We start from the raw sequence: 23,985 nt of genomic DNA on the forward strand, positions 1-23,985 counted from the left end.
GTCCGCGAGAGGCCACCGGGGCGAGAGGGGGTCAGCAAGAGAGCAGCGTTACAGTCTCTCTCCTCTTCTTCTTCCCGCCTCCTATCGCTCGATTATTTTCAGCTGGTAGAGAGAGGCCGAGACTCTCCTCCGCGCGATGATGATGACGATGCCCTTTCCGAAGCCTGCATCGGCTTAATTGATTTATTTCTGAGAGGGTCCGGTAGAGTCAAGGTACCGGGACCGCTGATTGGCCGGTCAGAGAAGGGCCGTGTCAGACAGGACGATCGGCCTCGGTAGGTTGGACCCTCTCTCTTTCCTCCCCATGGAACCCTTTCTTCGATCTTATCCTCGAAAGGCTCGACAATTAAGGATAATAATTACGGTGTTCCGGCTACTGATCTCCGGCTACCGGTCTTCCGACGAGCAAAACGAAAAGAGATGACGACGAGAGAGCGAGAGAGCGAAGAAGAGAGAGGCTAAGAGAAAAAAGGAGAGGAAAAAAGTAGGAACGACGAGAAAAAGAGTGAAAAAAAGGGGGGATGGGGTGGGGGGGAGAGAGGAAGAAAAGACTCCCCGGTCCGACTACAATGTCGATATATAGCGGTAACAGAAAGTGGGCAATTAATAGTGGCTCGATTTTCACGGCCGGGTGTAATTAGCACGATTTCAGCGCCGGCCCCCGCGCTCTGATGGAATTACTCTGTATAATTAACGGTGGATTAATGTCACGGTAATTAGGACGACTTTTAGCCCCGCCGATCGCCGCGCCACGGGCTTACCCGTGTATAATTAACAGCGAGCATTTTTATCGGCGTTGTCGTTATTACTGTTTTATTTCCACTTCTTGCCGCGTATTTACTTCGGATAATTTGTTAATGCTTCGACTTCTGCCGATGCTTCTTACTGATACTTAGTTACCTGCTCCTCGACCCGTTAACTACGAGTGCCCGGCCGCTCTTCTCCGCTCTACAAATTTTCTCCGTCGGTTTTTCCTTTTGTATTTTAGGCGTTCTCTCGGATTCCGGGCGTCCCGTCCCGACCTCGGGATCCGTGATGATGATGATGATTACGTTGCGTGCGCGATCACCGAGAGACGAGAGCCGCGTTCGATTATTTGTTTATGCGGCCAACCTTCTTACACCGCGGCTAATTCGTTCCGTGTTTCGCGTTGGAATCGTGTTCTCGGAATGCCGGCACCGGGAATTTCCTGTTTATTTCGACGGGAACGGTGCGATGGAAACATTCCGCGTTCGCGGCATAGCCGACTTCATTACTATTATACGGAAGAAAAGGATAAATCGGAATATTATTAATTGTCATTCAATTATAAATACAAGGTTGCCGATTTTTCCACTGTTTTACTGCGAACACTGCTCGACAACCCATTTCCATTCGTTGAAGTCTCCGGACGTTGCTTCGGAATGTTTGATATTTATATTCAATTTCAAACAACATAACACAACTCCGTCCCTCAGTTTACGTGTTTCTCCTCATGTTAGCAGTAAACAGCGACACTTCGTCAAAAAGCGATCAACACATAGGATACAGCGGAATAACTCGAGTGCGAGGGATTAACCTGTTAACCAAAGCAGAAGAAGAGCACCGACTCGACTCGTCCCCGACTTTTCTACCGAGACGCCAATAATTTTCCATTTCATTATTTAATCCTGCGGATTTCCACTCCGCCAGTAGCCCGACCGTTTCGTAATGTCGACATTGCTCCGAATTACACATCTCCGAACACCAGTTTACAGCGGGATAAGTCGTGTCGGGATCATTCCCGGTTCGTCGTTTATCACGAGCGCGTCGTCGATTTACGATCACGGGGCCCCGGCCCGTTTAATAGGTGAACAAATCCGCGCCGCGATCGGAACACCATTCCGTTAATAGGAAAAGTACACGTCCCGACGAGTTCCACGGGATCCGCGGGACGGAGCCGCCGCGAAACCGGTGCGAAGGACGGAAAGGCCGTAACCGCGTGCAACGGGCTGCAATTACGTGATTAATGGAGGAGCAAATAGAATTTTATTATGGGATTTTATTACGGTCGTTTTGAGCTTAAACGTCGCTCCGCGGTCGCCGAAGTGCCCGTCGAGACCGGCAACAACATTTTTTCGAGGGGACCCCGCCGTGAAAATAAATGGAAGATTGGCGTAGGAAAAAATCGTTTTCCAGGATATACACGCGCTTTCAGCTGATCTTTCTCGCTTCGCGCGATTGATATCGGTGCCCTCGTTGCGAGCGCGATGGTGATTTCAGTGTTTCGGTGTTGTGTGATTTCGGTAAGGTAATTGGTGCAATGTTTGATGTACCGTATTAAGTTTAGTGCAACAGTTTGGCACTTTTATAGGTTTATAGTTTTGCAAGGTTGAAAAGTTTTAACTCTGTGACTGTGTTAACTTCGAAACTTTGTAACTCTGAAACTTTGAAGCTCTGTAAGTTTGTAAGTTTGTAACTTTGAAGCTTTGTAACTTTGAAACTTTAAAAATTCGTAACATCATACTTTTGAAACTTAAAAATTTTGAAACTTTGAAACTTTGCAACTTTCCAACTCATCTACGCCAAAATTTCAGGTCCCAATTCGCCAGTGCAACGGATCAACGTCGCTCCGAAACCAATCACGTAGATAAAGTAAACATCCGCAGCTAAACCACAAGAGATCGAAAGAACAGAGAAAACAACTTCCAACATTCTCAAAGATAAACGCACTAAGCGCGCGTAAACTCCGCCGGCTTCCAACTGTGCCCGTTACTACCCGCAGCGGCGAAAGGGTTAATTTGTACGACCGATAAACGGGGACGAATCGACGCGGCCCGATCGGCGTCGAATAAATTCAGTCCCATCGGCGAAGCGACACTCGCGACATTAAATCCAGCTGCAACCCGGGTACCTCGAGGGGGAGGCGTCGTCGTCGGGGCCGGATCGATGGATCGGGTTATTTTGCAGTCGAGGAGAGCCGGTCGCGCGTTCCTTTTTGCCGTGCCTTCGGATTCGCGGGCATAAAGGGGGCCCTATCGGATGTTTCCAATTTTCTGTTGGCGCGGCTGCTCCGCAGCTACCGTGCGCCCCGTTCCCGCTATACCGGAATCTCCGGCCGAAAAAAGGAAGATCTCGGCCGGACGACGAGGGCGCGAGAGACCGTGCGGTTTCTAAAGCGACCGTGCACCAACGCGTAGAAACAATCGAATATACAACGAAAAAACGACGAACATCTAGCACGCCGAACCCGCCATAATGTAGCCGCGATAACAGAACAACTTCAAGACTACAAACAATCCTAAAAATCAAAAACAAAAGGAGCTATTAAAGAATCAACCGAAAGCTAGACTAAAATTCAGGTTTCCATGAAGATTCGACGCTGCAGCGATCAAATTCGCGATCGATCACCCGATGGAATGAAACAAAAATGAAAAGGAACGGAAAAGGGAAAAATAAAGAACGAAAGGGGAAAGGGGATAGAAAGGGAGGGACAGAGACGGAGAAGCAACGGAATTAGACGAGCTAGAGAACGAAGAGGATCGAGGCGAGTGGAGGAATCCTGCGAAAGTCGAACGGAGAACGGACACGCGGAACGAAGAGGGAACGACGCGGCGCGGGGCGGAGACGCGAGGAAAAGAGGAACGGAGAGAGAGGGAGAGAGAGAGAGAGAGAGGGAGAGAGAGAGAGAGAGAGAGAGAGAGAGAGAGAGAGAGAGAAAGAGAGAGAGAGAGAGAGAGAGAGAGAGAGAGAGAGAGAGAGAGAGAGAGAGAGAGAGAGAGAGAGAGAGAGAGAGAGAGAGAGAGAGAGAGAGAGAGAGAGAGAGAGAGAGAGAGAGAGAGAGAGAGAGAGAGAGAGAGAGAGAGAGAGAGAGAGAGAGAGAGAGAGAGAGAGAGAGAGAGAGAGAGAGAGAGAGAGAGAGAGAGAGAGAGAGAGAGAGAGAGAAAGAAAGAAAGAGAGAGAGAGAGACACGGAGAGGAGAGAGCGCGTCCAACGCGGACATTCGTCACACGACATCAAACGCGGCTGCCGCCCGTTCGAGGCTCGACCGACCGACTCTAAAGACTCCAGTCGATCAGCCATGAAGAGAGGGCGCACCGTGAGGAGGAATCGCAAAAAAATCGGGGAAAAATGAGTAGAAGGAGGAAACGAGCGAGGCCCGACTTTGTAAGCAACTTCTGTTCCCCTTCTTCGTTATTCCTACGCTCTCGATTAATTTAATGCGTTTCGCGGACACCGGACCAGACCGGACCGCGAGAATTGCGTCCCTAATTGGTTAATTACCGTCGAAAAGTACGGGTGGAAGCGGCCGGGGTCGGGTTCACCGATTTTTCTGGATCCTCGGATAGACGGACGGACGTACGTTCGGACGTTCCGCCGCGGCGACCCACCGCGCCGGGGTAAATGGACGTTTAAACGACCGGAGAGTTGCGGGCTGAATGCTCTAAGCGGATTGAGCGTCGCGTTAATGGCGGATCGAGAGCCAACCGGGAACTGGAATTATCTACGATCATTTTCACGAATAATCGGCCGGGGAGAGCGGGAACGCTGGGGATCGGGACCGCGGGAGATGCAGATGCACCGTGCACTGACTTCGTAATCGCGACCTTGAATCATCGCAGGAACGATGACGAGGCGGTATTTAATGTATCGAAAGACGTTCCACGGCTGATTCCGCCGGCGAGTCATCCCAGTCATTGTATGTTCCAGGATTCTGAGCCGGCAGCTCGGTGGTTGCTACCGTCGTTTGATCGTTCAATACGCGCGGAACTATTCTGAGGCGTTAGAGCTCGATACACTGGACTTTCGATATTTACGAGTGTGTTTCAATGATGTGATATGATTGAATCGTGTAACTTCGATGTTTCGAATTGCATTTCTCTTGTGATCAACTAGGGTCTGAGGATCTCTAGCGCGTTCTTCTACAGTATTGAGTATAAATACTTCAGTGATACAATATTACTAAATAATGTAAGTTCAATATTTCGAATTTCACTTCTTTCGTGATGAACTAGGGTTTAAGAATCTCTAAACCGTTCTTCTTCAGTAGAGTATAAATATTTCAGTGATACGATATAACTGAATTATGTAAGTTAGATATTTCCAAATTCCTTTCTCTTATAATCAACTAGAATCTAAGGATCTCTAAACCATTCTTCTTCAGTAGAGTATAAATATTTCAATGATACAATATGATTGAATAGCAAGTCCGATATACCCAGTTTCATTTGTTCCGTGTTCAACTTTAGAATCTAACTTGAAGCGTTCTTTCTACGATGCACGGAATTCCCTGGCCACGTCTGATAAATGTGAATTCGCATAAACGCGCCGCCGTCTTTAGTGATTACACTATAAATCTCGGTTGATATTCGCCGTTTCCACTCGAGGAAGACGCGAGAGGCTTCACGGTCGGAACGGTTAATTAACGATTCCTCAGTTCCTAAATCCGAGAGGGGAAAAATCATCGTAGGCTGGTACACCGGCGCGGGCAAAAAAGGGGTTCGCAAATTTCCCGGCGGATGACTGTAATTATTTCAGTGGCAGTGTCGAGTTCGAAGCACACAGCCTATCGGTCCTCACGGTCGACGTAACGATAGTGATAAATCCTTTTAAGGAGCGTCTAGCTGCTTTTAACGGCCGTTGCACGCTATCGCGGCCGTAACGCAGCTGAAAAATCCGCGGGCCGACGGATAATTGTTCGCAGTTATGCGGATAACCGTGGACCAATCCCGCGGCAAGAAGCTCCCTCGGCGCGCGCGGGATTGTTTCGCGAAATCTTCCGTCGTAAAACGGCGAACCGGTGCATAATCCTATGAAATTTAGTTAAGCACGGATTGTTAGTGTCCCTCTCGACGTCCGACAATTAATCCGTTTTCCGAGAACGGGAACATTCGGGACACACTCTCTGTCAGCGCGCTGTTCCGCCGCCGCGCCGTGCAACCTCGGATTCCGTGGAATGTATTTCGAAAAAGCTAGCACATACGTGTTTATCGATCAAACTCATCGGTAATACGAACAAGAACAGCTGAATGGCACACGTTGATCTATTCCAGAATTCTTTCCCGACTCGAAACAACGGACGCTTCTCGAAGAAAGTAATAATGAAACTGACTTCCGTAAACCGAATCGTAAACCGATTGAAATCTGAGTAACTACACACTTATTTAGTTATCGAAAAGTTGGAGATGTCAATCTGCAAGGTAGTTCTACTAACCTTTAGTGTCTAAGAAGCTCCCCGCTAGATTCACCTGGATCCAAAATTAGATTCAACTAATTAAACTTGACTTCACGTGACACAAAACATAAAACACTGGAATAATATACTTATACCACGCCAAAAAACCGTTCGAAAGGGTTACCTATTAAGACAAATTCCCGAGATCACTAGGACGTTCGAAAAAACCGGCGATTTCTTTCTCATATTCCTAGAAACCCTTTTTCCCCGTCTCCCGGTGAACCCGAAAGAACCGCTCGTGAACGATCCAGAGAAAAATGAGCTCCACAAGGCAAGAAAATCCCCGATGCGCCGAAGAAACCAATCGATCATTACCGGTACAAATGAACCCGGATTCCTCGCGATTGCAGCGAGAGCCGCTCGCAGTTTTATCGCGAGATTAGAGCACGCCCTGCTCCCTGGACTGTGCAAACACGGCAAAAACCGTCGGCCCGATATCGCGCCGTGAAATTCGCCGGGGATCGGCGAGGATCTAGCCCGAGGGATCGCCGGCGGCAGCGCGCGCGCAACGTCGAAAATCTCGATCCGAGATCGAGGAAAGAACGCGACCGCAAGCCCAACGGACCGTTCACAGATCGGCTCGCGCGCGAAAGAAAGTACGCGTATTATTTATTTCGCGGGTTAAATTTAGATCCTCATTCGGAGCTGTCGACGGGGACGGCAGGGGGGGTGTTCACGGCGTTTTTCGTTTGGCGCCATGAAAGCCTGCCGATGAAAGAACCGATGCGGCGGTGTGCCGGGAATGCAAGCAAGAATCCCCCTCGGTTTTTGAATTGTTTCGCGCGAAACACTCGTCACGGTGCTCCCGACTCCGGTGATCCGTGGAATGGATTAATGATTCACGAAATAACCGGCGAACACCGGCGTTTCGACACCTACGAACACGTCGATAGGAGTTACGGTTTCTTGCCCGGCGCACATTGGAACACTCTAAACACGGATAAAGGATTATGGAATGAATGATTCATTCCGCGCGAAATCTCTCGTGACTTTTGCAACGATAAAGTTACTTTCATTCTCCAGTATTAACGAGTCACCTTGCCGAGATCTTCCTCGCCGTCCGGCGAGTAGCTCCTTCTTACATTATCCAACCTTTTAATCGAAACGATTAATCAAACCTTAATCTATGCAATCACTGATGTCACTTTCGTGGGAGACGCGGAATTCCATTAAAAGTTTCAAGGTTCCGATCGTCGAGTGAGCGGTGACCGAAAGGTTGATCGCTCCAGCTTGTCCAGCTGGACTCGTCGAGGGAACGGTACGATCCTACCCGCAACCGGCAATTAGAATTCGCAGCTGGTGCTAGGATCGAGAACCAGTCCGTCGAAGGAGGATGCTGGCGCGTTCCTCTTTTCCCCGGCGGATTTAACGGTTTTGACATCCGAATGCTAGAAGAGAGCGGTCTCCTCGGGTCCGGTGCCGAGCAGAGGAGCCGTGGAGCTGCTCGCTTTCATAAAATCAGTGGACTGTGAACACCGGAATGCGTTGGAATGCCGGAATTATTCCGGCGGTTTCGCGTCCCGGACCCGAAGCGGACGGGGCACAGAATTTTTCTTTCCGACCGGCGACGGCGACGCTGCTGCTGCTGCCGGTGGCGGCGGCGGCGGCGGCGGCGACAGCTCCCGACCCGGCAAAAACCCGGCACGTCCGCTGAATTTTTGGTCGAATCTTCGATCCTCGCGGGCCGCGCGAACTGCCAGATATGCGGCCGGTTGAATCACGAATGGCTGCGTCGCATATGGCGTGCACCGACTGGAGAGAAGTTTCTTCGGTGTGACGCGAAGTCGATCTGTCGCAGTGATAATCGATCACCGTGCGAGGGACTGAGGGCAACGAAGTTTCGAATTGTTTTGGTTGTAACGGGTCGAGTACTGAAGTGGGTTTGGACAAGTTCTTTAGCTGAGTGTTTGAAAGAAAATAATATTGAAGTTGGTGAACTGGAGATGTAGTATAGATGTACTGGTTTCTTTGTTGACTGAATCTTTGAAATATACAAATCCTTGGGCAGATGAAGTTAGATTGTGGATGAATTGCTTAATCAATGGAGAAAAAGGAAATTATGCGCTGATCCCTTGCTGTTTGAGTAATTAGATCATTTGGTTGCCATTTAGTCTTCCAAATATCAACATTTCATCTCGCTGAAATGTCGACATTCGTTCGCAAAGGGTTAGAGTTCTCAAGTTTCTATTTTTGAATTTCCTAAGGATTGGAGCAAACTTGTTAATGATAATTGTAGATATTGGTCCGACTAAAAATTTGTATATAAAGAAATAAGTTGGTTAGATATGAAGTGATAATTCTCAAGACGTTTACTCTGTGAAACGTTAATATGTCTATTAGCATTCACAATAGTTAAATTTCATTGTTCCAAAGGAAACCAGAAGCTACCGAGTACTTCGCTGAAAAGTAACAGCACGCAAACACCGCGAAGCATCGAAGGGATGGTTATCAAAGAGTTCACGGATAAAGAAGATCGTCCCAGGCCGAATCCCACCGCGAGAAGCTAATCTTCCAACAACGAGAGGCCAATTAACACTTCTAATCTCGGCGGGCAACGTTTCCGGCTAATCCCAAGACGAGATCGGCGGTCTTGCCGTTATCTTGGACCATTGCCTGCGTTACTTATCCATTGTCTCGGGCTTAAGGGAAGCGGTGGCTAGATCTTAAATCTAAATTGCACCTGTTTGTCACTGTCCAACGTAACCAACGCGCAACAAACGTATCGTTCGGAGACGATTAACTCGCCGCTGGGAACGATCTAAAGAATCCCTGGAAATTCGAGAAGCGAGCTACGATGATCCAGGAAATGCAGAAAAATCGAAGTGCAGCGACGGAGCATTAGACGCGATGTTTCATTGAGAGGAAAATACGGTTGTAAGGTGACTAAGAATCTCGACCATCGATCATTTCCACTGTAATAGATCGAAGTTAAGGATGACCAAAGGTCGGTCGTCCGTCCGTTGATCGAGCGGTCGATCGCGTCGAGGAAAAACCACGGTTCACGGTGAAAAAGCAGAGACCGATCGCGGTTTGTCCGTGGCGAACGCGCGGCTGACTAATCCGCGAGTTATGCCCGGCACCGTGCATTTACGTGGCCGACTATTTATCGAAGTTGTCGGGCACGCCCCGCTGCCCCTCCGTTCCCCCCGGCGCGCCGCGGCGGCTGGAACTCGGCTGCGATCGGTATCTTTGCCGGATTTTTCAGGTAATCGCTGGTGTAGCGATCCGTTTCAACAGCGATAATTGATTTCCGACTACCGGCGACGCAACGAGACCCTGGGCAAAAATCGGCGGACCGTACGTCGGCGGCGCGTCGCGCGGAAAAACCAACGAAACCGTCGACGCCCGTTTCTTCTGGGCAGTGATACAACGATTCGACAGATCGTAAGCCGGCCCCGAGAAAAATCGAAGAAGTACGAGACCGCACCGTTTTTTCGCCGCGCGGGATCGTTATACTTGTCCCGCTGCTAAATTAAAAGCTCACCGTTCTTTCTCTTTTTTCTTCCTGCCGCCTGAATCGCGCGGGCGATTACGGGTCGCTAAAAATCGGGAGCAGGAAGCTCGCGTTCTTGCGAACCCGGCCCTTTCCGTGCCTTTAAGGACCGCGACGAGGGTCTCGCTCGAATGTTCGGAATGCGATGCCGAGGATAACTAAGAGGCAAGCTCCGCTGTGGCTTATTAGGGAGCATTGCGATCGTTACCGAAACTGTCGCTAATTACGTCGAAATTTCACGGATAAAGAACGCCGGTAACGGTAGATAATGTCAAGTATTCGAGAGGAGGAACGGACGGTCGAGACTTACCTTTAAGGTGAGAAGTGCTCCGGGAAATATGCCGAGCGCCGCTAGACTTTGACTGTGATCGGTGAGCTCATGTTCTCCGAGCATCAGGTGCTGATCGTATGGGCCTGCCCCGCAGATCTGCATGGTCTGGAAGTTAAGAACGAACTGTTTAAAGCTAAAGAAAGGAAATTTCTATATCGGGCCCGACTTTGTTCTCAGATTATTCGAATCGTGACTGTTTCCGAATCGTTTCTACGGTTTGTGATTATCATCGGGCAAAACCGTTGATTCTCCGCTGCGATCTTTCCTCTACAGCCGTTGAACTCTAAGAAAAGGCGAGCCGAGAAGGAGGAAGGGCCGGGCATCACGAAGTCGGAATCGAGAGGAGAGCATGCGTCCGGGTAATTGCTTAATTTGTGGAAGCCGCCTCGAGAACGGTTTCGCGTTTGCCCATCGCCCGGTTCCTCCTGCACGGGAGACCAGCTTACCCGGTGCCGGTGTAAACGTGCGGGTCGGTTTCTGTTTTACGAGCGAGTAACCGCCAGGAAAAAGAGCCGGGGACGCGAAGGACGAGGAGGAAGGAGGACGAGAGAGCGAGCGCGAGCGCGTAGCGTGCACCCTGGTTATGCCGTGTCCGGCGTAAACCGAGTTAACACGTTCGGGATGGATGGAAAGTAGCTCCCAATGCGGCGAATCTCAATTTTTCAGTGCGATTCGCAACTGTTGTTACTGGACCGACAGTGTAGATCGCAAGGGAGAGGTGGAAAGTAGGTCTCGCAGTGGGTGAATCCTGATCTTTACTGTACTTTGCAATCGTAGTTCTTCGGGCGATAGTATTCTTTTCAAGGGATTTAGGAAACTAGGTTCCAAAACTTGCAAATCTCGATTTGTGACTTTAATTTGCAACTGTAGCTCTCAAAGTGGTGTTGTTTGGTCACAACAATCTATAAATATGGGTCTGAAAGTTGCAAATTTCCGATTTTCTGCTGTACTTCGCAACTTAGGTCTCAAGGGGATAGTATGGCTCCCAAGGTATCTACGGAACTGGGTTCTAAAACTTGCAAATCTCAATTTTTTACTTTAATTTCCAACCGTAGTTTTCAAAATGACATTATATATCCAAAGAACCTATGAATTTATATCTCAAAATAAGCAAATAACAATTTTCTACCGTACTTCGCAACTTAGTTTCTAAAACGATAATATAGTTCTTGAGAAACCTATGGAACTAGGTCTCAAACCTTGGAAATTTCAATTATTTAATATAACTTGCAACACAAATTACAAGGCAACACAATAGTGCTTAACGCGACACAGTAGCTCCCAAAACACCTGCAGGATTCGTTCTTAAAAACCGCAGATCTCATTCATCCTAAGCTAACCTGTTGGTAAAAGGATCCTCAGCGATCGGTTTCCTCGTACCCCCTCCCAAATGATCGCCGTCTCGAATCGTGGTTTGATAGAAACTCGGATATCGAGCCGACAATACGAGTGACAAAAGCGACACGTTACAACCCAGAACCGTTGTTCTTCGAAACTGACGTCCTGCGAGAGGCTAACTTTTGGAAAGTGGTAAACGAGATTCCAGTGAAGATCGATTGTACCGGTTTTTTGTGAAAATTTGAACGGATTGCCTATGGTGACGCGGCAACGGGGCCCCCGTGAAATTGATTTCGATCCGAATTCCAGAGATTAGTTCCGACGTTGAACCGATTTCCATGTAGCCGGGCGCTGATTCTTCGTCTGGGTTTCTCGAACGTCTCCGATCGCGCTGATCGAACGAAAATATTCTTCGAATACTCATCAATCTTCCCCTTTATTATTAACCCCACTACGAACTATTACGTCGCACCTAAATAAACACGATGACTTTCGCAAAATGAGAACTTCGATCAGATTAAATCAACAACAGTCGCAACAATCGAAAAATCTCAGTTACCATATTACCAATCGAGTGACTTCCAATCGAACGCGTTTCCCGCGGACAACTTGGCTCGATCGCAAAGAAGCGCGAAAGAAAATCGTCGAACGGCGAGAATAGAGGGCGCGGAGTAGGAAAAACGGACAAACGGCGACACCGGTGACACGGAATGTGAATAGAAAGTAATATTTACAAGGAACGACCGGCGCGTTACGACGATTACGTAAAACGATCGTCCAGCCGAAGTAGCCGATTTGCCGGCCGTTGTTCCGATTTGCTTGCTTGCTCGCGACTTGTCGCGCGCTCGACCATGAAACCGAAGAATTTTTGCTGCCTGGCAAAAACCGAGATAGTCAGTCCCCGATTTTTGTCAAACGGTGTCCGCGCGAGCCACCGGGAGCACCCTTCATCTATCCATCCACCCGGGACGACGCTTTCGAACCGGTACCCCGACCGTCTAATCTCCGTTTAGCTCTTCATGCTCCAGGAACGACGAGATCCATCGACGATCGACGCGCGGATCGTCTCCGTTCGAGGAACGTGCTGAAGAGCGAGCGCCGGCTCGAATTTCAGAGTTTTACTACTTGGCCGGCCTGGCAATTATTGCGGTGAAACCGCGGTCGCTTTGTGCTCCGCCATTTTCCCGGCTATTTTTTGCCGGTACCAGGATGGAAAGACAGAAAATCCGTTGACCCGTCGGCCGACGGCCGATTTTGCACGGAGGCCTTTCCATAATTCGCGACGGAGAGGTTGATTCCATTTGCAATAAACGGGAAACGCGAATGAACGCGGGAAACGTCGCGGAGAGGGTTGCGGGCTAAAGAGGAGGACTCTGACAGTCTCGAAAGGTGGGCTCTTGACACGCTCAATCGACAGCAGGGAAAAAAGGAGGCATCGTTCGGTCAGTGGAACTATAAAAGAGAGGGTCACTGAATGAGAAGAGGAGGCTCGTCGCCCCATTGACGCCGGCAGCCTTTCTCGCGAGCGGATATTAAAAAAGCTGAAAAAAGGGCGTAGACCGGGCAACGGAGGAGGCTTAAACAAAAATTGAGGACGGAGGTGAACGGGGACGAGGTGGCATCGAGGATTCACCGGTGCGAGATGAAGTATCCTTCAAAATTGAACATTCACGCATTTAACCTACAATCACGCTAATGCCAATAATCAAATTCAAATCTCAAAATCATAAAACATCCTCTAACAAAAGCTTAGAACTTTGAAACGCTCGAATACTCGTTGAGATATCAATCCAATCGTAAACTACATAACACGAACTGCTAAAATAACTAACTTCACAAAACCGGAAGTAAAATCTCATAAAATCGTATATCCGCGCAAAGAATCTAAACAAACTGTTTCATCATTGAAATCGAAGGATGCTAAGAAAACGAAGTTGCTCCGATTATTTCGATGTCGGTTTAGGCAAAGCCCCGAGCACCAGCGGAAGCAACACCTCGGCGCAGGGCGAGATCTTGAGGAATCACGGGGAGACGAAGAGAGACCGAGAGAAAGGGGAAAGAGTTGAATAGGGATCGTGGTATGGAAGGAAGGGCCCGAGAGTCGAACGAAGTGGAGTGAAGTGGAGTGGAGAAGTCGGAGGCCTGTTATTAGCGCGAGGTTTATGCTCTTTCGGGTTTTTGCCGGTGGCCCCGAAGAAGGAGAAGGAGACGGGCGCAGCCTCGCAATATAAATACGCTTAATAGTTTAAGCACACTGCCGGGGCCCGGGCATATGCTAACCAGCCATAACTACGGCTTTACTACTTTCGTCCACCGAACGAACCCGCCGGAACCCGGCCTCCTCTCGCAGCCCGCGCTCCCTCTGGACGCGTCTCTCTCGTTCGACCGGGGTGTCTGACTTTAGGTGGACCTCTGTCTTCGTCCTCTAGCCGAAACCCTCGTAAAACGCTGCCTTTCTCGGGCCAGCAGTAATCTCTTTCAATTACCCCGTGATCACTGTCATTGTCAGCAACTACGTTCGATTGGAGAACAAGGGGTTAACCCTTTCGTAATTTAATACGCGACCGACGCGGTATTTCCAGCGGACCCGCTAAACTGTTTGCCGAGCGAAACGCGTTGACGTCGAGCGATTTTTCTTCTGGCGATTCGTTTCGGAGGATCGAGTGTTTTCCGGGTGATTTTCCGATAGTCTACGATGATGGGCTAAGGTATTTGAGGATTTAGATACACTCACCATCAGTTTGAGCTCCTTGAGGGTGATATCCGAGGATACTTTGAGTTCGTGGGAGCCTTTCAGGTTCCTCCTGGTTCTCGATGGCCTGGTGTTCTCCATTTTGGGTCTCTTCGCAGCCACCTGAATGGAATAGACTGTTAAACGTTGGAAGCGGAGAGAAGTTCTCGTGTATGGACGAAGGAAGATTGGCCGCGGATGATGGAGACAGAAAAAGAATGTGGCTAGGTGACGAAGGAAGAAGGCAGGTGGGGCCTGAGGTCGCGCCATGGAAACGTAATGACGATTATTATCGTGAAACGAACGAGATGGGGCCAATCTTCTTATCGACCAGCATCAATCTGGACCGGTTCCAGGAGACCCGGTGACTCGGCACGCTGGCCCATTAACAAAAATCCCCTCTATCGTCTCGCCGGCATCGATACGACAGGGTTACAACGTTACTGCGGTTATTCTTTCACCGACCTCCATGTCATTCTCCGACTTTGATTCCTCCGTGTCTTCTACGCACTTCACGTAGATCGTCGCCCTTTCGTACTTCAGGCTCTCCAGGCGTTCTTGCTCTACTCTCGCTAACATACAAGCCGCGCAAAGCTCTGAAAAATGAGAAAGAAGAAATTGAAAGAATCCCTGAGTGAGATTTGAAACTGAGGGAGGAAGAAATCGGAACGAGTGGCTACTACCAACTTCAAGAATCTTCAGCTATTTCTAATAACTAAGATCCGCGATTAATATTTCTAAAAAATGTGTAACCAGTTATTTCTAAATAAAACCATCCCCAAAATCCAAATGTCGAATCATCTCAACCAATACCACGAATCACCGCAACTGCTATTAAAACGAAAAACTCAAAATTCCCGTTTCCAAAGAATGTTTATCCAGCTTTCCCTAAAAACCACCCCCGAAATCGATTCTGCTCCAACCCCCATCCCGGCATCGTCGAATCGTCGCGGCCAATTTCAAGATTCCTTTAACACCCTTCCAGCGGCCACCCTTCGTTAACACCCGCAGGGGTCAGATTACATCGAGCGGCGAAGTTACAAAGTCACCGAGATGGGGAAGGGTGCGGAACGAACGAACGGAGCGGCGTGTGGGCGGACGGACGGGCGTTTTGACGACGACGACGCCGACGCCGGCTCGCCGACCGGTGGCTCTTATCCCATGTATAATAGATTGCTTACGGCCGGCGAGATTAATACAGTAATTAATAATATACGGTGACCAGAGCGGCGTAAGAAGCGGCCATTGTTGCTGGCCGGACACCGCAAAAACCAGGCCGAACGGCTTTCAGGAGCGTTACGTCATGTTCAGACAGTTTCCCGGTAAAGGGGCTGTGTCGGACGACCCACCACCCCGGAGGAACGCTCCGACCCCGAATGAATTCGAATGTCCGTGCGCCTCCCCACCCCCTGGTGCAGGGGAGCCTCCTAATTACGCGTATCGCGAGAGTACTAGGCAAGAAGCCTCTCCAGCGACGAGGATAGCTCACCTGACGGGGAAGCTAATTGGTAACGCTAAATTTTTGGGACATTTATTCGGACGATCATTTGTAATATATTATTAACGGTAGAACAGTATTAAAATGGTTGATTAATGACGTCTTTAGAATGACGTCAAGTTAATGTTATGTTTTGTAGTAATATTATATTATTAATGATTGGATGAGTGTACAGGAAATTAGTGTTACCAGATGTTAGATTTGTGAGTGATCTTAAAGTAAAAATTGCATTCAGTTGTGATAGCGTTTAAAAAACAAATAAATTTTTAAGCTTCTCGAGAATTAAAATTTTGGTATTGAGAAAATAGGGTGAATCAACCCCTATCGAATATAGCGATCAATCTTGAAGTTGAACTACTAATGAGTCGAAGAACTTTATCCTTTCTCAAGGAAGGAATCCATGATCTGAATTCTATCCTTGATTTTATCTTGTCGCGAGATTACATGGCCAGTTTCCCGATCGCAGCGTGATTCTGGGGATGTTTCTGGCGAGACGGATCGAGCGGCAAGAAATAAAACGATTAGATTTTAGTTCGCCGCGACGTTTCCGGGAATCACGTGAAGGGATAGGTCGTAGGAAACCGGTACTCGAAATGAATTCAAATGTCCACCCTTGGATCCTCCAATTACAGGGCCGCGACGGGGGTGGCACGATAGGATCGTTCGCTATCGAGTTTAATCGGAAATGCGAGTAACCTGGGCTAATCAGGGACGCGTGGGGACGACTGAGAATCAGCGGCTGCCCTGTGCAACCCCTTTTCCAAGTCTTTTAACCCTATCGCTGTAAATCATCCCCTTCGGACCGGTCTACCGTGATTTCTTGAGTAAACATATTAAAATGTGGTCGGAATTTCAATGGTACCTGACAAGAACACGATTTCATTGATCAAATTCAAACAGAAATCTACATAGAACCTTGCTAGTTTTATACGACTCTATTGTATTTAAAAAAAAGGATAAAAAGGTACCTAGGACTGTTTTATTCAAAGAACATGTATTCTACAAAGATAAAAATAATTTGAAATCGAAGAGGAACCGTAGAAAACGATTTCACTGACTAAATTTAAAGGAATCATACGTGGAACAATACTAATTTTATAAAACTCTCTTGCATTCTGAAGGAAATGAAAATAAAAAGATACCTAAGACTCTTTAACACAAAAGAAATGCACCGTACGAAGAAAGAGACAGCGAAAACTCGGAAAGGGATCGCGGGAGGCAGCCATGCGTGTCTCGAGCAAACAGCAAGTGGGTTTTATTGGCTAATAATACACAATAGGCTGTAGCGGTTCCCAATAGAGTGGAGAAACGGCGCGGATTTCCTCGTGTATTTCCCTAAAGTGCCATCCGAGGGCAGTCAAACCATAAACGGCCGTCAAGGAGGGGGGCAAAAACTTGGACGAGATCGGAGCGGAGAAGTTTGCCGGGTCGCGATCAGCCCTGATTCCTTCGGATTTTATCGCGCGCGTGAAAACGGCCCGCGCGGAAATCCCTCGTGGGACGACCAATCGAACTTTCCTTCGAGTTCGAGGCACGGTTCGCCACGTAATTCCGACGTTTCCAAGGAAAATCGACTTATAAATATCCATTAAATTATAGAAGACAATATTTTAATGATCGGAACTAGACAAATTGAAGTTTTTATATTGACAGCTTCAAAAATACTCTATTAATACTATTAATTCTAATATTCTATTAACACTAGAACTACCGAGCACTGAAAGTGGGTTTTTGAAATTTCTCTATAAAAATTTCTCTATAGATACTCCAAGAGTACATTTATTGAGACATTAAATGATTCACAATTCAGTTTTCGTATTGCCAAATCAATTTCTTTAATAACTCCCAGAAAATCATATCTATTATGTTCTTAATAATCGGGAAGGAAGAAATCAGAAATGAGTCATTTTGATCCGTTCGCTGGTGCTAATGTTAATATTATCGATATTCTTGAACATTCTATTTAATTCTAATTAATTACCTAAGTAACATGCTGTTGATAGTATTCTAATCGATTAGAAGATTCAGCTGACCGATCAGTCACAACTTCTCGGCTCGATCCCCAAATCGACAGTGACGTTACAACTAATCGCAGAACGTGTCCAATCACACTTCCGCCGTCCACAAAATAAATCGTGCAATTTTCGCGGAAAGACAAAAGGAGATTAGGCCGCACCTGAGGCTCGGGAGATCCCGTGCCGCTCGAAGGAACGCACTCGTGATTTTCATAGAACCGGGCTAATTAAGATCGATAAATCAAAGTAACAGTTGGACAGCCGTGTCGGGCGTCCCGCAGGAACTGGCCCGCGACACGGAAACCGGGGGATCAGCTTAATAGCGAGCCGGGAAAAAAAGAATACGAAACGCTCGGGGGAAATTCGTGACTGCCCCGTGAAACGGGATGATCGACGAGCTTGAAATCTACGAATCTCTTAAAAAAATTTCTTCCAAATGAGAAATCGCTGTGCCGGATTCCACGAAAGGACGGCCGAGAATTTCCTCGACTCACGAGCTGCAGGGATTTATCAGAATCTTCTCGGATAGATCGCGGGTTACGTCTTCACTGGACGTCCGTGGACGGAAAAAAACGACTTCGCGAGTCTTCGATCAAAATCGAAGCCACGTTAAGCGGGCGAACAGGTTGCGTGACATTATATTAAAAGCTGCTGGCTCGACTTTCATTCATAACTCGGAATTCATCGCGTGAATGAAAGATTGATGCTTCCCAGCCCCTCTGTGAACGGCGGCCAGCCACCCCTGAACTTCCGAGTTCTTTTCCGCGCCATGATCTCGAACGGGAAGTAAATAATGATTAGTTTTCAATGGAAAGAAACCTGCGAGATATATGAACGTTGAGCATTCACGGGTTAGACGTTGAAGTAGAAACTTTGACAAGAAGTTGGTTTACATGGCGACGAAGGAACGGAAGCTGGCAGCCTCGAGGAACCACGGCGTCACAGAAGGAATTTACAGGAATCCAAGGAGCGCGGTTTCCCGTTTTAAGCGCTAACGATGCCGGCCGAAGAAGGAAGAAGATCGTCGCGACAATGATTTCGCTAACGAACGTCTTCGGGCGCCACAACAAAGTCGAAATATAATCCGCTTACGGATGCTGGCGGGTCGCGCGTGTAATCGGGGCTTAAAAGCGGGTATTACACGCGGCTTCCCGGATCCGCAGCCAGGACTGCGTGTCTCGAGGAAATCGGAAGGTCGCTAATGGATCCCCGATCGACGAGTTAATTAAACGGGAACCGTGGTTTCGAGCTGCTTACGAAATTTAGGGACGTATGTTCGATCGACAAGTTAACACGTTCGCTACTGGCGCTTATTTCGGTGACAGTCTCCTCAATTATATTTTCTTCGATCCAATAAATCTAAATGAAATATTGGAAAAAAGAAACTGAAACGAGCCATTGAGTACCTAAATATAACGTCGTAGTTTGTAATTTCTCATGACAGCATCCACAGAATTAATTTCATTTTCATTATGTAAAACATAGGATTACTTATTAAAATATAGGATTTTTGCTTAACCCTGCATGTGAAATATTAATTCAAGAAACTATGTTAAAATGTAATATCTAACATACATATATTATTTTATACAGAACCGTACTACTAATAGAACAATAACTTTAACCATTGCTACATGATTAATCGCTCTTATTCCAGTCAATGTTGGAACCGAGTTTTGCCATGATTGCCGAAAGATTAATGTCCATCCAAAATGACTCTAAAATATCATTGTACACCGAAATACAAACATTGGCCAATCCCCCCAAAAAAATATCTCTTCCACCCCAGTTTGCGCGAGTAACCTCAAATTTCCCGGTGGGAGGAGAGGGCAAGCTGTAGCCACTGTGGAGTCCGGCGATCTGGACGATTAGGCTTCTGGATTAACGAAGGCTCTCCTCGCTGTCAGTGCCGCGGCGGAGAGCAACCCCAGGTCCCGCGTTGTCGGTAGTAAAGGGAGGAAGGTTCTAAGTGAGCTTTATCCTCGTTTTATCTTGTTTTCCAACCGTCCCCTCCCGCGGCGTACGAGCATCGGTCATCTAGGCGCTCCATTTAATCCCGTTGGAAAAGAACCCCCGTAGCGCGGAGACAAGTGGGAATATCCTGGCCAGGATAAGAGGAAGGAGCAAGACGGAGGGGATAGGTGGACCAGGCCAGGGCCAGAAACCGGCGGGATGTCGCTAATTCGACCCTTCGGAACTCGACCTGCTCGACTTTCCGCGTCCGCTTCCACTTTAATTTACGGCGTCGTCCTCTCGCGAACCGATGAGTCCTTTTAATTGTCCGTGGCTAATGTCGTCAGATCGCTTGATGGCTAGGCTAGAGAATGCGAGGCCGGTTGGTCAGTTCGCATCTTATTTACAATGCTAATTTGCTATTCCAATACAGTTGCGTGTAACCAATTAACCCCTAACGAAGAGAATGACACTTTTACTTACTGGGTCCAATGTATATGGCGACGAAGATCGTTTTATTATTTTTATCACTGTTATTGCTGTAATATCTACAATTAACATGTTATGTATTATGATACGTTGCTTGTATGAATTTCTTTCTGTTTGTTATCTATATTATTCTTTGCCGGTAAGTAAACTTGAAATACTCCCGGTGGTATAAGGGTTAAAAGAATGGCATCAGTTACCTTCGAACCGTAGCTCTATAAATGTTTCGAGAACGGTAAAACATCGAATACTTCCGACATATTTACGATGGACACTGCAGTCAAGTTAGCTATCGCACATTCTCATTCACGTCTACTGAGTAATCATAAAGGATGTCCAGCTTCCAAAAGACTTTCCCAATTAGAAGGATCGGAGCGTTATCCACCAACATCCAGAGACAAAAGTCAAACTCCGAGCAAACAGAGATCCATTTTCAGAAGCATCCACCGGGGGTCTGCCACGGAACAAGTCGCAAAGTCGTGTCCACTGGTCGGCGAATGCATATATTAAGACGTGTCCGGTACACTTGTCGCAGCGGGGGGAGGGCTAACAAATGTCCCTCCTGAAGCGTTTGACCCCCCAGGGCAAGTCGAGCCACCCCCGCGCGTACACCGAGATCTCTAGTCCAGCCCCAAGCGGAGCGTTCACGGAATGGTGCAGCGGAGAGAGGCGACCGCGCGCCGACCGTAGGAAACTAATCAGCAAATTCGTGTTCTAAATCTAAATCGTCGACCGAATATTAATTCGAGACCGGTCTGTCTCTGTTGCTCGGCCGGTCCGCGCCGCATTGGGGCCAGAACCGCGTCGTCCCACCTCGACGAGAGAGAAAGAGAGAGGACTCGCCACGAGGCGAACCCTATATTTCCGTCTCTATCCGGCGTTTCGCCTAGGTTTTGCGATACACAGACAGTGCCGTAGCTAGGCTGATTTGTGGCAGCGGCCAGCCGGCCGCCTAAGCGATATTTACGAGCGACGTTCACGGAATCGAAACACCGCGGGGCCGTGGATCGCTTTTAATCGCGTCGAAAAGCCAGCCTTCCCGGAAACCGATTTCGAGTCCGAGGCGCGAGTAAAAACGAACGGCGACGGGGAACCTGCGGCAGTCGCGACTAATTCGATTTCCTCTATCGGCTTCTTCGTCGCGTCGCCGGGGCCGGGGACTAGTCCCTTCGTCGCCGAGATCGTTTCAAGTTTTCTTAATGCTGTCCCTCTCGGTTCTTCAATCTTCGGAGCTTGGCTACTGCTGTCTGCCTTTTCTGTTAAATATTATTGTCGCGGTTGTCGCGTCTTGTTCTGCTTATTTCTTCCTTGACCAGTGACACTTTTGGCGCGGGTAAGCTTGTTGTTCACCTGTTTTAAACTTCACGTGGTCGCTGCAGGCTTTATGGAGTAAGGAAAGTTTCCTTAACATTTTTCCAGTGCAGTTTCGAAGATGCATCGCGATGCTGAATAGACACTTAATGGCAATAATGGAATAGCTGGGAAAATTGTCCTGAAAGCATTGATTAACTACAATCTTCCCGTCCTTATCAAGTTTCTTCTATTCTTAACCCGTTGACTACTGTTGGCGCCTACAGGCGCTCAGAAAACTTGCGTTGGTGATACTGTAGGCGCCTATAGACGTTTAAAAATAATACTTGAAAAGTTTCGTCGTTCTCGGTGCACGTCGCGACTGAATTCCTACCGTATGGTACGGTGTGTCTCAAAGTCTGTCGTCGTCAAAGGGTTAATCTTCGCGTTACAAAGATCCGTTCAGCAATCGCCAGTGTCAGTCGAGTCCAAAGCAAACAGACAATTTAGAAGTTAGAAGGACATACACGGTCTCCACGGTGGAACAAGAATGAACTTAGGGGGCGAGACTGGTTGGCCCAGCCGGAGCAAAAAATTGGGGGTTGCTTTCGGTGACTGATACGGCCCTGACTAACGAGCCACCGGCGGACGATCGTTCCGCTCTTAGAGCCACGAAGGGTGGTCCCTTCTTCCCTTTCTCGTCCACGTCCTTTCCCATTTCTTTCTCCGTCGCTCGCGGACGCGCATTAGGCACCGTCCAACCTCGTATCAATCACTCGGCAACCCTGATCGCTCGGCCCGGCTCGTCTCGTCTCGGCTCGGCTCCTTCACCGGGACCTCGGGTTGACAGAACCGGAGGTGACGCGATTGAATACCACCCTCCGGCGTTCCCCCCAGGACCACCGACGCGATCACCGCGAAAGACGCTGGAAAATCGGGGAAGGAAACGTTTCTCGTCCGGTTGCACCCGGTTAATGACCGAAAGATCCATGGGTAACCCGAGGTTTTTTGATAGTGATAGGCTCAGGTGCATTTCGACGTGATATTGTAACGTATGCACAGGGATTCATTAGTAGCGAACCACACAGTGAGTCAGTTTTGCAACTATTCATTTTAGCTCATAATTCTGCATAGTTAATTGTACAAAACTTCAAATTCTATTTAGTTAATTCTATCCAGTTAATCGTACCTGGTTAATTCTACCTAGCTTCAAATTCTACCTAATTTGTTCCACCTAGCTTTTAATTCTACTTAATTTTACCTAATTAATTCTACATAGCTTTCAATTCTACTTACTCAATCCTACCTACTTAATTCTACCTAGCTGCTCAAAAATTTCACCCAGTATGACAGAAACCAGGACTGGACGGGCAATGTTAAACCCCAATAACACTGCTCCAAGAAGATGAATTATTAACACAAAAACTCTACTCATCTCTCTGAGACTCAATCTCAAACAACAAAGCTACCAAAGTCAAAGACCTATCAGCCAAAACATTCGTTTCCTCGGAACCAAGCGAGAAGAACTTAATCGCGAAGTAACCAGGCGAATCGGGGATGTAGATCAACTGAGCGCCGAGAGGCCGAAGATATCACGGTTTTAACCCTAAACGACATCTCCATCTGGGCGATCCGGCGTGGTCCGGCCGGCGGACATCCCGAGCGGAGCGGCCGGCCATTCGACGACTCCCGGGCCGGTTTGCAATTCAAATGATCACCGGTTGGAGGATCCGAGGCGGAGAGCCTTGACAAATGTCGCGGGGAAAAAAGGCCGCGCCATCCGCGATCGAGAGACGGACAAGACAATGGGATGTTTAGAGGGCTCAAGACTCCTGAACGCCGGTTCCTCGAGGAACGGGAGAGGACGTGAACATCGGTCCGCCGGATCCCCCTGGTGCTACCGTTCTCGAGCCAATTTGCCTGCCAGACCGACGACAAGGATCAGTCGTTCGACAAAGTGGGCTTGCTCGAGAGCGCGTGCCCCGCCGCTGCTGTCCGCCCCGCCCGCGTAAATCTGATCGGACTCCGTTTCGGCCCAGAACAGGGAGACATTGTGCGACCGGGGATTGAATTGTACACGCGCTATGACTCGCTTCTTTTCGCATCTTTTTCTTCTCCTTCTTCCCTCCTCTTCGCCCTTGTTCCCCTTCTTTCTCCGTTTCTTTTCATTACTCGCGGAAGATTCGTTTCAAAAGTTTAGCGAAGCTTTCTTGCTACCAAGCGAAGTTCGAATTGGGACACTTGCGAAGGAACCTTCTAGCTGGTAAATATCCATTGTCTGGTTTCCAGTGGATTTAGAAGTTTTCCTTGGGCAAGATATTGATCCATGTGTTCTGCTTGCCTTTGATTAATTCTTTTGTTAGTATTTTTGTCCGAATTCATTATTATCGAAGCATAACTCTGATAAAAGGGTTGAAGAAGTAGAGATCCGAAGAGATTTTACGAAGTTTTCGAACGTAACTGAGATTGTGCGACGAAAATGGAGATATCTTTTAAATTGACAACTCTCGTACGTTAGCCCAGTAAATATTACAAATAGAATCAGAACAATTTCTTCTTTATCCACGAGAAGTTAACCCTTTGCACTCGGGAAGTGACTCTCAGTCACCACTTGATTTGACGCAGTGAAACTACGAAATCTGATATTTAATGTTGAA

At 48.0% G+C, this 23,985-nt stretch overlaps 1 protein-coding gene across 7 annotated transcripts in view; it reads right to left on the reverse strand.

Moving 5' to 3' along the window:
• The window catches only part of LOC116425700 (ubiquitin carboxyl-terminal hydrolase 48), a 75,864-nt gene that overhangs the window by 21,504 nt on the left and 30,375 nt on the right, over positions 1 to 23,985 (reverse strand). For all 7 annotated transcript variants that reach the window (XM_076373680.1, XM_031973748.2, XM_031973750.2 and 4 more), the window contains 3 exons: positions 14,552 to 14,682; positions 14,090 to 14,209; positions 9,997 to 10,122 (listed from right to left, as the gene is read on the reverse strand). In XM_076373680.1, coding sequence (XP_076229795.1) covers positions 9,997 to 10,122; positions 14,090 to 14,209; positions 14,552 to 14,682 — 377 coding nt within the window. The remainder of the gene's footprint in view (positions 1 to 9,996; positions 10,123 to 14,089; positions 14,210 to 14,551; positions 14,683 to 23,985) is intronic.

The sequence above is a fragment of the Nomia melanderi genome, chromosome 14, assembly GCF_051020985.1.
Source record: "Nomia melanderi isolate GNS246 chromosome 14, iyNomMela1, whole genome shotgun sequence".
NCBI lineage: Eukaryota > Metazoa > Arthropoda > Insecta > Hymenoptera > Halictidae > Nomia > Nomia melanderi.